This window comes from Seriola aureovittata, chromosome 23 (genome assembly GCF_021018895.1).
Source record: "Seriola aureovittata isolate HTS-2021-v1 ecotype China chromosome 23, ASM2101889v1, whole genome shotgun sequence".
NCBI classification, from domain to species: Eukaryota; Metazoa; Chordata; class Actinopteri; order Carangiformes; family Carangidae; genus Seriola; species Seriola aureovittata.
This window is the reverse complement of record NC_079386.1, coordinates 4,760,000-4,775,170: the sequence shown is the minus strand read 5'-3', so window position 1 is coordinate 4,775,170 and position 15,171 is coordinate 4,760,000. Positions and strand designations below refer to the sequence as shown.

Below are 15,171 nucleotides of genomic sequence, written 5' to 3'. Positions count from 1 at the left end.
TGTGTGTGTGTGTGTGTGTGTGTGTTTTAGTACACAAACACAAAAATGTGAACTGACAGGACAGGATGAATAAATGAATATTCAGATTAAAAGAAACACAAACCAGTCATGGGGGGACATTGTATAAAACCTTTAAAATAGTCTGAGACATGTACAAAGCAACATATTTAAGATTCTCTCTGGTTCCCAAGATCAGTCTCAGAGAGGTCAAGGAGGTCGACCTGATACTGGGTTCACACTGGGGAAAGTATCAACTGGATGAACCGACATGAGCAAGATTAAGTCAGTGAGAAATGTGGTGATACATTTTCAGTTAATTACCCAGCTCTGACATACATGCAAGTGGATTGATTGCAAATGGTGGAAACTCTCACCCACCACAAAGAGATATGACATCAGTCTTCTAGTATCTTCTTGGTACTGCTCTGACTGCTAACCCCATTTACTGAATGCCTCTAGATCAGTAGCCTCTGAGTTCTCCGCACTTTCTTCACATACATTCACACTAATACATTTTACTTTTCAAACACTATTTCTAAGTTTACGCCTGGCGTCCACAGTGCCTTGAAATGGACACTTTTGGAAACCCTGCTGGCTCTGTGATTTTTAAAACTCCAGGTTTGTATCTGGACGATCAGAAACGATGGTGAAAATATTCACTTCTGCTCCTGACTGTGTTTTATCAGTCAGGACGTGCCCTCTGTGATTCTTCATGCTCCTATCACTTGAATCTTTTCAACTGGAGAACATTTGTTCCCAATCTATGTTTTCTGCCGCCATGATGGTCTTATGGTTTCAATTTGGTCTCAGCAAAGAAATCTCTGGTCTGACTTCCTGCCATTGCTTTTCCTCCTTCATAGTATTTTCTGCAACCAACGAGTATCTGCTTCCTGTTTACATCAGCATGCACATGGAGACTATGTGAATTGTTTCCATGCTCTAAATACATTTTTCACCTGCCAAACACTGATTGGTTCATTGCCAAAGGTTTAGCACAACTGAAGCATGTTGTATGCTGTTATTAGTTTTAACATTAAATGGAAACACAGTGATGAATAATCTATATATGCTTAAGACTAACCAAACACACCCTGGGTGATAAACCAATTCTACTACAGAAATTAAATATTAAACCTAAGAAGTCAGAATGTCCTGACAGATCATTGTAAATACAATGTAGTCATTTATTTTTCATTTATTTAAAAGTTAATGAAATCAACTCTGTATGTTCTTCATGTCTCTCACCGTGTGATTCTCAGAAACTAAACTAGACTCTATGGGTGACACTGAACATGTGATCAAGTTTCCAAATTTGGACATACAGTGTCACTTCAGTCAGCCAATCAAACACAGTCTTGTTTTGTCAAAAGTGCAGAAAAGATTTTGATTATTTCCACTCAGCCAGAAAATTCGAGCACGATGACATCTGCACAGTTTGTCTTCTGCCTGACATGTTTGTTCTTGGGGAGAATGGGTGAGTTGTGTTTGTGTGATTGCAGTTTGAATCTTTGAAATGTTTTAATGTGTTCATTATGTGCCTTTGCTTTGTCTGTCATTCCTCATCAGTTCAGGCAACTGATCAGAAAGTCTCCTCATCTGTTCATCAAGAGAGAAGTTTTGTATCGGCTAATGTTGGTGAAAGCTTGACTCTACAATGTGTAATTAAAAATAATGATGCAACAAGGATGTACTGGTACAAGCAAAGTGTGGGACAGAAACCAAGGCTCATCTCGACCCTATTTGCTTCTAATACAAATGGAATTTTTCATGATGAATTCAAGAACAATCCACGTTTCACTCTGGACAGTGGAATCGGTAAAAAACACTTAAAAATAACAGACCTGCATATATCAGACTCAGCTACTTACTACTGTGCCAAAAGTACTTCAGTTATTATTGAATTTGATGAGGGAGCTACTGTCAGTGTGAAGGGTTCAGGTTTGAACATCCAGGCTTCGGTCCATCAGTTCGGATCTGAGACCATCCAGCCAGGAGGTTCTGTGACTCTCAACTGTACAGTACACACTGGGACCTGTGATGGAGAACACAGTGTTTACTGGTTCAAAGACTCTGAAGAGTCTCATCCAGGACTCATTTACAATCATGGAGACAGGAACGATCAGTGTGAGAGGAAACCTGAAACACACACACAAACCTGTGTTTACAACTTGCCCATGAAGAGGCTGAATCATTCTCATGCTGGGACGTACTACTGTGCTGTTGCCTCATGTGGACACATACTGTTTGGAGACGGGACCAAGCTGGAGTTTGAGTGTAAGTCACTTTTCTAGCAGCGGTCTAGCAGATGAAAATGGGAAAAACACTGAAAGCTGTGTTTCTGATGTTTGGCTCTGCAGATGAGGAACACTCTCTTGTCTTGGTGTATTTGTTGAGCGGAGCTTTGACATTCACCACCATCCTGGTTGTTTTACTGGCTTCCTTCATTTACAAGATGAAGAAAACCAACAGCTTCCTATCAGGTACAGCTCATAGATAGTGTGTATATCTGACAGCTTGTTTTCAGGCAGTTTGGCTTTTCAGTCAAATTGTTGTTCTTGTGTTTTAGAGTCACAAACAAGATCTTCATCCTCCAGAGCAAATGCAGAGGTAAATTTCATCTGTTTAGATGAACTGTTAAATTAAAATTTAAACATTGTTTTTTTCTCGATATTTTTGAACATTTCTGTCAGTGAAATTTACCAATTGAACTGCATTGCATTGTAAAACATTTCTACTGCAATATTCACTTGTTATTTTGAAACTGTTTTAATTTTTGTCAGGGTCCATATTATAATCTGATTTTACAAATTTTGTTACCAGGGTTACCGAGATGCAGACAATCTCCATTACGCTGCTTTAAATGTGAAAGTGCCCAACAGATCAAGCAGACAGAGGGACAACACCAAGACTGAATGTGTGTACTCCAGTGTTAGGCAGTAGAACTGGACGTGTTTCATTTCTACTTTCAGATTGTAGTGTGTAATGTACATTTATATGTAGATATTGAGATAAATATCTTTTAATATTCTTCTTGGGGTGTGGAACGTGTAAAGTTTCAGATATGGATAAAGAACAGCCCAAATATGCTGAAAGAGAAGCTGATGAATACATGAATGTAAACACCTGCAGTTAAATACCATGTAGTGCTATAAATAAACTGAGGGACTCGATTTGAAAGCAGATGGTTTATTATTCTGTAGCCACAAAGAGGACTGGTACAATCTAGGCCAGAGCACTTATCACCTGTTTGGTGGTTTGCTCTTCTAGTCGCTATGTAAAGTCCCCAAAGAAAAAGTTTTGTCTTCACATTGTGACTTATTTTATTTAAAGTTAATAAAGGCTAGAGGTTACAGCCTGACTCTGACCCCTGTCAATCTGCTGTTTGTTAGACAATTACTGGGAGGAGTCACACCATCGACAAGTCGAGTTAGGTGACCCCAGAGGTGTTTACTCTTTTGTGAGTGTGTAATTGGCAATAATGTGTAACTGTCAATGGTAATGGCTGTGCTTCCATCATGCAACAGGTTATAAGAGTTTATAAATCATTACATGTGTGTGCAAGCAATTGTGGGGAAAAGGTGGAGGAGAGGATGAGCAGAGTCTTAAATCATGTAGCCCTCGGTTCTTATGGCCGTGTGTGTGTGTGTGTGTGTGTGTGTGTGTGTCTGTGTGTGTGTGTGTGTGTGTGTGTGTGTGTTTTAGTACACAAACACAAAAATGTGAACTGACAGGATAGGATGAAAAATGAATATTCAAATTAAAAGAAACACAACCCAGTCATGGGGGGACATTGTATAAAACCTTTAAAATAGTCTGAGACATGTACAATGCAACATATTCAAGATTCTCTCTGGTTCCCAAGATCAGTCTCAGAGAGGTCAAGGAGGTCGACCTGATACTGGGTTCACACTGGGGAAAGTATCAACTGGATGAACCGACATGAGCAAGATTAAGTCAGTGAGAAATGTGGTGATACATTTTCAGTTAATTACCCAGCTCTGACATACATGCAAGTGGATTGATTGCAAATGGTGGAAACTCTCACCCACCACAGAGAGATATGACATCAGTCTTCTAGTATCTTCTTGGTACTGCTCTGACTGCTAACCCCATTTACTGAATGCCTCTAGATCAGTAGTGTCTGAGTTCTCCGCACTTTCTTCACATACATTCACACTAATACATTTTACAAACACTATTGCTAAGTTTACACCTGGCGTCCACAGTGCCTTGAAATGGACACTTTTGGAAACCCTGCTGGCCCTGTGAGTTTTAAAACTCCAGGTTTGTATCTGGACGATCAGAAACGATGGTAATAATATTCACCTTTCCTCCTGATTGTGTTTTATCAGTCAGGACGTGCCCTCTGTGATTCTTCATGCTCCTATCACTTGAATCTTTTCCACTAGAGAACATCGATTCCCAATCTATGTTTTCCGCCGCCACGATGGTCTTATGGTTTCAGTTTGGTCTCAGCAAAGAATCAGCAAAGAAATCTCTGGTCTGACTTCCTGCCATTGCTTTTCCTCCTTCATAGTATTTTCTGCAACAAAGCAACCAACGAGTATCTGCTTCCTGTTTACATCAGCATGCACATGGAGACTATGTGAATGCTCATGTGATACAAGTTTTCAGGTTTGCTAGTGTGGCAGGATGAGCATTTTGCTCCACTCCTGGTGTGGTTCCGCCCCTTTAATTGAGCCCCAGAGTATATAAGAGGGAGGGACCCTTCGTGCTGCCCTTTCTCTGGCAGCTGGTGCACACTTCCCCTTCCTGGGTTACCTGGTCTCCGGTGCTGCAGACGCGCTGCACTCTCTCTCTCTCCCTCTCTCCCTCTCCTCCTCTTGGTGCTTCAACCACAACGCTGACGGGGTATGTACTTGCTTGTTCTGGCCCCTACCTGCTATAAGCCACCTAGTTGTTAATTTTATTGTATTTTACCTTACAGATGGGCCAAAGGCTCGGCACGAGTGTGCGTTTGCTCCACTGATGAAGATCCAACAAGTCGCTTTGTTTTAAAGTTGCTCTTTGTTGCTCGAGCTACACTACTCGCAACTTCGCTTTTAGCGTGCCTGTAGCAAACAGGAAGCGGATAGTGTGTGGGGTTTTTCTTTGTTTAATAATTTTGGGGTTATTTTGATTTTCTAATTGAGATGATTTGTCTGAATTATTATTTTGATATTTGTTATATTTTGAGTATTTTTGTTGAAATATATTGTTTGGGTTTTGTTGGTATATTTGTGTGCTGACCTTTCTTTTGGTTGTTTTGTTTCAGTTAGTGGGTCAGTCACAGTAGTTTTCTTTCATTCTTATTTTTCTTTGTTCTTCATTTTTATATGGTTTCATGCTGCTAACTGTTCCTCTGCTCGCTTACTTCCAGGTGCTGAGGACCTCACTGGTGACCTGCCCCCCCTGTTTTGGTGATGGTGTCCTATCGTGTGTAGTGTCCTTTCACTCCTTTTTGGCTTTGCCCTTGTGTGTGTGTGTGTTTAGTGTTTAACATGTGGATTGTGGTGCTCCCCTTTTAGTTGACGCCTTCACTCCCCCCTCACTCACCTTAATCATAGTGGCCCCAGCCCTGGAAGAAGCCCAGTTCTTATCTCAGTCTAAAGGAAAAATACTTTATTTTTAGGGTAAATGCCCAGTGTTTTCTTTAATATTGATGAAATAAACTCTTGTACATTTTTTTTGATTGGAAACACGTCTCCTGCCTTTTCAGTAAAGCGAACTTGTGTTGTCCTTGGTTTAGAATATTTAGTTTATTGCTTTATTCACACATTTACTTTTTTGTTTTCTTCTTTCCTCCTCCCCCCCCCCCCCCCCCCCCCCCTTCAGGGTTAAACCCTGGGGTGGCGTTGTTGGTTTTGGTTATTTGTTTGATTTGAGTTAACTATAATTCAAGTATTCCCTCGCCCACCACACTAGTATGCTACATAGATAAAACACTTGTCTGGATGGAGATGGTTTTCGTTATAAAACACTGTTTTAAAATGAAAACACTAGTGTGGACGTGGACAAAGTCGTTCTGACTGCTTTGCTTGTGCTGTGAAAACTGCTCAGACATGAGTGGTGTGTGTTGTTGAAGTGATCATCTTGAAGAACAGGCTGGAGTGATCAGGTGTTACTCTGCAGGCCTAAGTCAGGCAAAGGCTTCGTGAAAGAACGGAAACAAAATGAGGCAGTCATCACTGTCAGGCAGTGAACCTCTGCCCCTGCGCTTTATGCTTTTATATACTGTAGTTGGTTGGAGCAGCTTTTGTGGTTTTCAACAAGATACTTTCATACAGAGCGGACACATACAATGACACACACCGCTGTGAGGTTGAGACCAAACACCATTAATTGTAAAATAAGATTTATACAATGATTCTAAAGGTTTGTTTTTCCTTTAGCCCAAACACTTGAGATTAAACATTGGAAACTGTTGAGGCTTTGGTTCTACTAGACCTCTGCTGCCTCCCCAGTACAGAGGAAGTGGACAGAATCTGGGTGTGGTGCTCACAGCACTGAAAAGTAGCATTTACAAAACAAAGAAACAACAATTGGTATTCCTAGAAAAAAATTTAAATTTTTTGCATCTCATTATCAGTCCAATATTGTGTCAAAGTAAATTTTAAATTCATTGTGAATGTTTTTAGCCATGCTGACAGGATGGCTCTGTGGTGATGTTGGTCAGTCCAACACTTAGGTCCAAACTCACATATGTATTGGATGGACTGGTGTGACATGTTGTACAGAGAGACCGTCCTCAGAGGAAGAATCACCCTGACTTTGATGATCCACTGACTTTCTGTGTAGCACCAGCAGCAGGTCAGTGTTCACTGAACTGACTCAGTGAAGTACACACATTTATTTTTCACAAATTTACAAGCTAATGCAGGAAACTCTTTTCAACTCTTGTTCTTCATGTCTTTCACCGTGTAATTCTCAGAAACTAAACTTCACACAATGGGTTGCTCTGAACATGTGATCAAGTTTCCAAATTTGGACATGCAGTGTCACTTCAGTCGGCCAATCAAACGCAGTCTTGTCAAAAGTGAACAAAAGATCAAGAGTCTTTCCACTCAGCCAGAAAATTCGAGCGCGATGACATCTGCACAGTTTGTCTTCTGCCTGACATGTTTGTTCTTGGGGAGAATGGGTGAGTTGTGTTTGTGTGATTGCAGTTTGAATCTTTGAAATGTTTTCATGTGTTCATTATGTGCCTTTGCTTTGTCTGTCATTCCTCATCAGTTCAGGCGACTGATCAGAAATTCTCCTCATCTGTTCGTCAAGAGAGAAGTTTTGTATCGGCTAATGTTGGTGAAAGCTTGACTTTACAATGTTTCTTTGACAATGATGATTTACCAAGGATTTACTGGTACAAACAAAGTGTGGGACAGAAACCAAGGCTCATCTCGACCCTATTTGCTTTTAATAGAAATGGAAGTTTTCATGATGAATTCCAGAATGATCCACGTTTCACTCTGGACAGTGGAATTGGTAAAAATCACTTAAAAATAACAGATCTCCGTATATCAGACTCAGCTACTTACTACTGCGCCAAGAAAAATTCAATTGTTATTGAATTTGCTCAGGGAGCTACTGTCAGTGTGAAGGGTTCAGGTTTGAACATCCAGGCTTCGGTCCATCAGTCCGGATCTGAGACCATCCAGCCAGGAGGCTCTGTGACTCTCAGCTGTACAGTACACACTGGGACCTGTGATGGAGAACACAGTGTTTACTGGTTCAAAGACTCTGAAGAATCTCATCCAGGACTCATTTACACTCATGGAGACAGGAACGATCAGTGTGAGAGGAAACCTGAGACACAAACACAAACCTGTGTCTACAACTTGCCGATGCAGAGGCTGAATCTTTCTCATGCTGGGACCTACTACTGTGCTGTTGCCTCATGTGGACACATACTGTTTGGAAACGGGAACAAACTGGACTTTGAGTGTAAGTCACTTTTCTAGCAGCGGTCTAGCAGATGAAAATGGGAAAAACACTGAAAGCTGTGTTTCTGATGTTTGGCTCTGCAGATGAGGAACACTCTCTTGTCTTGGTGTATTTCTTGAGCGGAGCTTTGGCATTCACCACCATCCTGGTTGTTTTACTGGCTTCCTTCATTTACAAGATGAAGAAAACCAACAGCTTCCTATCAGGTACAGCTCATAGATAGTGTGTATATCTGACAGCTTGTTTTCAGTCAGTTTGGCTTTTCAGTCAAATTGTTGTTCTTGTGTTTTAGAGTCACAAACAAGATCTTCATCCTCCAGAGCAGATAGAGAGGTAAATTTCATCTGTTTAGATTTACTGTTAAATGAAAATTTAAATCCTGTTTTGTTGCTGAATTACTTTGTCTTGTCGATATTTTTGAACTTTTCCGTCGGTGAAATTTACCCGTTGAACTGCATTGTAGTGCAACACATTTCTGCTGCAATATTCACTTGTTGTTTTAAACTGTTTTAATTTTTGTCAGCGTCCATATTATAATCTGATTTTACAAATTTTGTTACCAGGGTTACCGAGATGCAGACAATCTCCATTACGCTGCCTTAAATGTGAAAGTGCCCAACAGATCAAGCAGACAGAGGGACAACACCAAGACTGAATGTGTGTACTCCAGTGTTAGGCAGTAGAACTGGACGTGTTTCATTTCTACTTTGTGATTTTAGTGTGTAATGTACATTTATATGTAGATATTGAGATAAATATCTTTTAATATTCTTCTTGTTGTGTGGGATGTGTAAAGTTTCAGATATGGATAAAGAACAGCCCAAATATGCTGAAAGAGAATCTGATGAATAAATTCATGTTTGTGGAGATGATAAATATCTCACAGTAGTTTATGCATAATAGTGCACAATTTTGTCACAGTAAACACCTGCAGTTAAATACCATGTAGTGTTATGAATAAAATGAGGGAATAAATCTAAATGCTAATGGTATGTTATCCTGTTACCATTACACTGCATCATTTACTACATAATAAGTTGAATAACTAAGTTTAGAAAAACAGTTTGATGTTATTTGATGTCTTCATTAGAAGATGGCTTTTACTGTGCAGCCCTGACCAGGCTGCATGCATAAGTAACCATACTGCTGACACTGTGCTGGAAGGCACAAAGAGGACTCGTACAGTCAAGGCCTCTGTTTGGTTTGCTCTTATAGTCGCTATGTAAAGTTGTTAACCTCATGCAGCCCAGTCCCCAAAGAAAAGTTTTGTCTTAATGTTTTGATGTGTTTTCTTTAAGGTTAATAAAGCGTAGGAGATAAAGCCTGACTCTGACCCCTGTCCATCTGCCACTTGTAAGAGAAGATTACTGGTTAGTCGCATCGTCAACCTCAGCTGACGTAGGTGACCCCCAGAGTTATTTACTCTGGTGTGAGTTTGTAATTGGCCCTGTTGCAACAGGTTATAAGAGTCTGTGTATGAATCTCTGTGTGTGTGCGAGCAGTTGTGGGGAAAAGATGGAGAAGAGGATGATGAGAGTCTTTAATCATGCAGCCCTCGGTTCTTATGACATTTTTGTGTGTGTGTGTGTGTTTCATGGGAGGTTCAGTACCACAGACCACATGCGTATGTATGGAACAATAGGGAAAGACCAGATTAAAAAAGTCAATCAATACTTTATGAGAGTCAAAACCTTAAAGACACACTCATCTTATCTTTTCTCTCCCTCAACACTGTGATAAATGGATTATTCCTGGCGAGCTGAAAGATGTTCATGGAATGAAATAGTCTAATTGAGCCAGTACGTATGTCTGGTGATAGATGAGCATGTGTGTGTGTGTGTGTGTGTGTGTGTGTGTGCGTTGTGCAAGACATTTTACTGTACTTGGCTGATATTTGCAGGAAAAATCCTCCATAAGGCACAAACATCACAAACGCGGCCAAGAGGTCAAGGTCAGTGACCCCAACTCTAGCGGCTAGCCAACTGTGACGGCAGCGACCTGTCAATCAATGTGGCCACACCCACAATTATGATTTATTTTAGGTCCAATACAGATGTCTGTTAATGTTAGACAGAAGGGAGCTCCACTGCGTCCTGTTACTGGTGTTAATACAGATCATTTTAATTTAGAGTGATTCAAAATCTATTGCCAACATGAGGAATCATTATATTCTCCATTTACCTCTCACCATGTGATTCTATTCCAGGAAACAAAGTTCTTTAGTACAAAGTACAAACTAGTTTATATGTACATATATTTCATATATTTCATTAATTTCCCCTAGGGAATAAATAAAGTATCTATCTATCTATCTATATGGAAATTCAATGTGTACATTCATTGCATATGTGTTTGTGTTTTTGACTATTACTTTGAAAGAAAGCCATTTAAGTCCTAAACTTCTGTCAAACTGCTGAGTCTCGTCATTATTTCAAATGCTGTATGTCTATGCAGACATGGGAGGGGCACTGATCATGTGTTCAGTGTTCTCAAAATAGGACGTACAATCTGATTGGCCAGTCAAACTCAGTCTTCTCTGTGAAGGGTGGAGAACGTAAAGAGATTCAGTCATTCATCTCAGCATTTGAAGCACGATGACACCTCCAAGCTTTGCTGTGTATTTCACATGCCTGTTCTTGGCAAATATGGGTGAGCTTTGTTTTCGTGACTGCTGGTTGTGTGCTTTAAACCATGTTTGCATGTTTTCATGCTTTCTGTAATCCAGATGAATGACTTGTGTGTTTGCCTTGTCTCTTCTCCTGCAGCTCATTTTACAGCTTTGAAACAATCATCATTACATTTTGAATCAGCTGATGTTGGGGACAGTGTGACTTTGCAGTGCGTCTGTCAGGATGATGAGGCAGTGATGTTTTACTGGTACAAGCAAACTCTGGGTCAGAAGCCAAAGCTGATGTCTACATTATATAAACATAACAACAACGGCAGCTTTACTGGTGAATTTAACAATCCACGTTTCTCACTGGACACTGGAAACAGGGAAAATAACTTGAAGATATCACATTTGCAATTTTCAGACGCAGCTACTTACTACTGTGTACGTAGCAACTTATATGAGTTTGAATTTTGTGAGGGCACGACTGTCACTGTGCAAGATTCAGGTTTGAACATCCAGGCTTCGGTCCATCAGTCCGGATCTGAGACCATCCAGCCAGGAGGCTCTGTGACTCTCAACTGTACAGTACACACTGGGACCTGTGATGGAGAACACAGTGTTTACTGGTTCAAAGACTCTGAAGAATCTCATCCAGGACTCATTTACACTCATGGAGGCAGGAACGATCAGTGTGAGAGGAAATCTAATACACAACCACACATTTGTGATTACAACTTGCCGATGCAGAGCCTGAATCTTCCTCATGCTGGGACCTACTACTGTGCTGTTGCCTCATGTGGACACATACTGTTTGGAAACGGGACCAAGCTGGACTTTGAGGGTAAATCACTTTATATCAGAAGTTCATAGAAATATATTATTCCCACATGGGATGAACACAGCTAAAAGCTCTGTAATGTTCTCTGGTGTCTGAATTTGCAGATGAGGACTCTCTTGTGTATTTGCTGAGTGGGGCTCTCGGGTTCAGCACCATCCTCAACGTGTTACTGGCTTTCTCAGTGTGTGTGATCAGCATGAGAGGAAACTGCCTCAATACAGGTAAATAGTTTGATATACAGATATATAATGTGTATTTATTGAATGTGACGTTATGAAAAAGAAGGGTTTCCTTTCGTTTTTCAGAGTCCACTGTGAGATTTTCTGATCCCTCCAAGAACAATGTAGAGGTATTTTCTTCTTAGATCAAAAACTCTCCTACTGGTTTTATAGCACCACATTCTTTATGTTTTTTATTTCAGTCATGGACCACTTTGTAATTCACACTTTCATCACCAGGGTTCCCAAAATGAAGATGCTATTTATTCCAATGTTTTAAAGGAGAACGAGATCATCAGGCGAAGAAGACTGAAGGACACCTGGAGTGAATGTGTGTACTTCAGTGTAAAGCAGCAGAGCTGAGTACGTTTCTTTTTTTATCTCTGTGTTTCCTGCTGAGGTTCTGCGTCTCTTCTAAAGTATAATATGGCTTCTTTAAAGTTTAGTAATGTATGTGAATGTAAAGCCTTGCTGTAAATACTTGTAAATATGTGTTGTAGCAGACTTACCACAGAGGTCCTGGTACCTGACCCCATCATGAGTACTTAGACCACAGTGTTGAAATTCCATCCAAACAAAGATCTACAGCCACAAAACCAACCCTCTATCACTGACGCTGCCGTACAGGAAGTATAAAGACTTCAGAAACAGGCCTCTTCTATTAGTGGCTGATTGCGCCACAAAGCAACAGTTATGAGCGTCTGTTTATCGCTCCCATGCGGTCAGCAGTGTAAAGATCAAATCTCTGATTGGTTCTGTGATGTTTATCCTGAGGGTCATGTGTAAATTTTATCCCACCGTCTGAGTGAGTTCATTTTATTTTGTGTTAAAAAGAATAAATTATTTGTGCTTATTTTGGGGTTTTTTGTTTTTTTAGTACAGATTAAATGATGTTATATGACAAGCAACTGTGACATCTCAAACATGAGAGTCCGTGTGTGTGTTTGTGTGTGTGTGTGTTTGAGCACACAAACACAAAAATGTGAACTGACAGGATAGGATGAATAACTGAATATTCACATTAAAAGAAACACAAACCAGTCATGGGGGGACATTGTATAAAACCTTTAAAATAGTCTGAGACATGTACAATGCAACATATTTGAGATTCTATCTGGTTCCCAAGATCAGTCTCAGAGAGGTCAAGGAGGTCGACCTGATACTGGGTTCACACTGGGGAAAGTATCAACTGGATGAACCGACATGAGCAAGATTAAGTCAGTGAGAAATGTGGTGATACATTTTCAGTTAATTACCCAGCTCTGACATACATGCAAGTGGATTGATTGCAAATGGTGGAAACTCTCACCCACCACAAAGAGATATGACATCAGTCTTCTAGTATCTTCTTGGTACTGCTCTGACTGCTAACCCCATTTACTGAATGCCTCTAGATCAGTAGCCTCTGAGTTCTCCGCACTTTCTTCACATACATTCACACTAATAAATTTTACTTTTCAAACACTATTGCTAAGTTTACGCCTGGCGTCCACAGTGCCTTGAAATGGACACTTTTGGAAACCCTGCTGGCTCTGTGAGTTTTAAAACTCATGGTTTGTATCTGGACGATCAGAAACGATGGTGAAAAGCCATGATGGTTTTATGGTTTCAGTTTGGTCTCAGCAAAGAAATCTCTGGTCTGACTTCCTGCCATTGCTTTTCCTTCTTCATAGTATTTTCTGCAACCAAGCAACCAACGAGTATCTGCTTCCTGTTTACATCATGTAACCGGTAGGTTATGTCCTCCCCGCCACTTGGGGTTGCTGTGTAATCCCAGCTCCTTCCGGTCCCACACCTGCAGCAAGTTCCCTAATTCATGGGTCTCAAACTCACGGCCCGCGGGCCAATTGCGGCCTGTGGGACGTTATTTTGTGGCCCCCTACTTGACATCAAAGTTTAGTGTTAGTGCGGCCCACGCGTTTTTCTCAAACGCACCTTTTTGCCGAGTTGTTGGGCGAGCCGCGCTTGCCCTGGGCTTTTATTTTTCACTTATGGGCTACCATAGCGCAGGCTCATGACAGCTTTCGGTGTCGCGTTTGTTGTCAAGTTATGGTGCGTTCCCGTTAAGTTGGAACTTGTAAATTGGAACGACTCGGATTTCAGACTTCCAGTTGAAATGTCCAACTCGGAGCTCAGAAAGTCCGACTTCCGAGCACAACTTGAACGCACCATAATGTCCAGCGCGAATTAGCGACGGTTGAAACTTGGTTGAAACGTGAAGAACTGTTAATAATAAAGATTGAGAAGATTGGATCTGTTGTACTTTTTTTTTTTTTGAATACTTGCGGCCCAGCCTCACCCAGACTCTACTTCCAGCGGCCCCCATCTAAGTTGAGTTTGAGACCCCTGCCCTAATTAGCAGCACATAAAGACAGGTGGTAGCACTAACCAGTTCAGATCTTCTTGCTGCTGTTCCTGGTTCGGTGCCATTACATTCGTTGGAACCAACAAATGGTGTCTGTGGTCCCCCATGGTTGCCACATCATATGCATTGATTGGATAATATACAGCCAAGGTAATGGCATCAATCAATTGCAAGTTTCTGTAAATGTACTGAAGACAAGATTAACCTGTGTTTTGTCTCAGCAGGTGATTGCCACTGCTGCTTTGTATCTGTTGAAACTCACTTGAATTTTTAATTTCTTTTATTGAGTTTTAAATACTAGGTTTTCTTCAGTGATTTTAGTCTATTTATGTTTATTTGGTATATTTGTAAATTTTTAAAATATTTTGGTCTAGTGGTGAGGCTCATTTTTTATATCGTGATTGTTTTAAAATAATTTTGATTCATACAGAAGTGGTTTAGCACTAACTTTTAAAAGGTGGCCTTGTGATTTTATTTATTTTCTTGTGTGCTTTTATATTTTATGGTGATTTGTTTATTGTGTTCTAGTTTAACGCCTACCTAATAGTGTGACCCCTTTATTATGTTTCCGTTTTAGTCCAGCTCTCCAATTTTTTTATAGTTCTTTTCTAAATTCAGTGTGTGTGTGTGTGTGTGTTTGTGTGTGTGTGTGTTAGTAAAGGCTCGTCCGATGCAGGACTCGAACCTTCATAGTATTTTCTGCAACCAACAAGTATCTGCTTCCTGTTTACATCAGCATGCACATGGAGACCTTGTGAATCGTTTCCATGCTCTAAATACATTTCTCACCTGCCAAACACTGATTGGTTCATTGCCAAAGGTTTAGCACAACTGAAGCATGTTGTATGCTGTTATTAGTTTTAACATTAAATGGAAACACAGTGATGAATAATCTAATATGTTTAAGACTAACCAAACACACCCTGGGTGATAAACCAATTCTACTACAGAAATTAAATATTAAACCTAAGAAGTCAGAATGTCCTGACAGATCATTGTAAATACAATGTAGTCATTTATTTTTCATTTATTTAAAAGTTAATGAAATCAACTCTGTATGTTCTTCATGTCTCTCACCGTGTGATTCTCAGAAACTAAACTACACTCTATGGGTGTCACTGAACATGTGATCAAGTTTCCAAATTTGGACATACAGTGTCACTTCAGTCGGCCAATCAAACACAGTCTTGTCTTG

At 40.3% G+C, this 15,171-nt stretch overlaps 3 protein-coding genes across 5 annotated transcripts; all 3 read left to right on the top strand.

Annotated features, from left to right (window-relative positions):
- Positions 1–1,470: 1,470 nt before the first annotated feature.
- On the top strand, positions 1,471–3,281 carry LOC130164858 (immunoglobulin kappa light chain-like). The gene is made up of 5 exons (XM_056369847.1): positions 1,471–1,474; positions 1,567–2,274; positions 2,358–2,480; positions 2,567–2,607; positions 2,821–3,281. The coding sequence occupies exons 1-5, from the start codon at positions 1,471–1,473 to the stop codon at positions 2,938–2,940; spliced, it is 996 nt and encodes a 331-aa protein (XP_056225822.1). The 3' UTR covers positions 2,941–3,281.
- A 1,544-nt stretch (positions 3,282–4,825) lies between these two features.
- Positions 4,826–9,408, top strand: LOC130164433 (uncharacterized). Of its 2 annotated transcripts, XM_056369175.1 has the most exons (6): positions 4,826–6,810; positions 6,932–7,141; positions 7,234–7,941; positions 8,025–8,147; positions 8,234–8,274; positions 8,505–9,408. In XM_056369175.1, exons 2-6 carry the CDS (start codon positions 6,949–6,951, stop codon positions 8,622–8,624), a joined length of 1,185 nt encoding a protein of 394 aa, XP_056225150.1. In that variant the 5' UTR covers positions 4,826–6,810; positions 6,932–6,948; the 3' UTR covers positions 8,625–9,408. The 2 variants fall into 2 exon arrangements, with proteins under 2 accessions (XP_056225150.1, XP_056225149.1); XM_056369174.1 differs by having other exon boundaries at positions 4,826–7,141.
- Positions 9,409–10,521: 1,113 nt separating this feature from the next.
- On the top strand, positions 10,522–12,439 carry LOC130164638 (uncharacterized). 2 transcript variants are annotated; one of them, XM_056369496.1, is made up of 5 exons: positions 10,522–10,590; positions 10,707–11,396; positions 11,498–11,614; positions 11,699–11,742; positions 11,852–12,439. In XM_056369496.1, the coding sequence occupies exons 1-5, from the start codon at positions 10,536–10,538 to the stop codon at positions 11,972–11,974; spliced, it is 1,029 nt and encodes a 342-aa protein (XP_056225471.1). In that variant the 5' UTR covers positions 10,522–10,535; the 3' UTR covers positions 11,975–12,439. The 2 variants fall into 2 exon arrangements, with proteins under 2 accessions (XP_056225471.1, XP_056225470.1); XM_056369495.1 differs by having other exon boundaries at positions 10,579–11,396.
- The last annotated feature ends 2,732 nt before the right edge of the window (positions 12,440–15,171 follow it).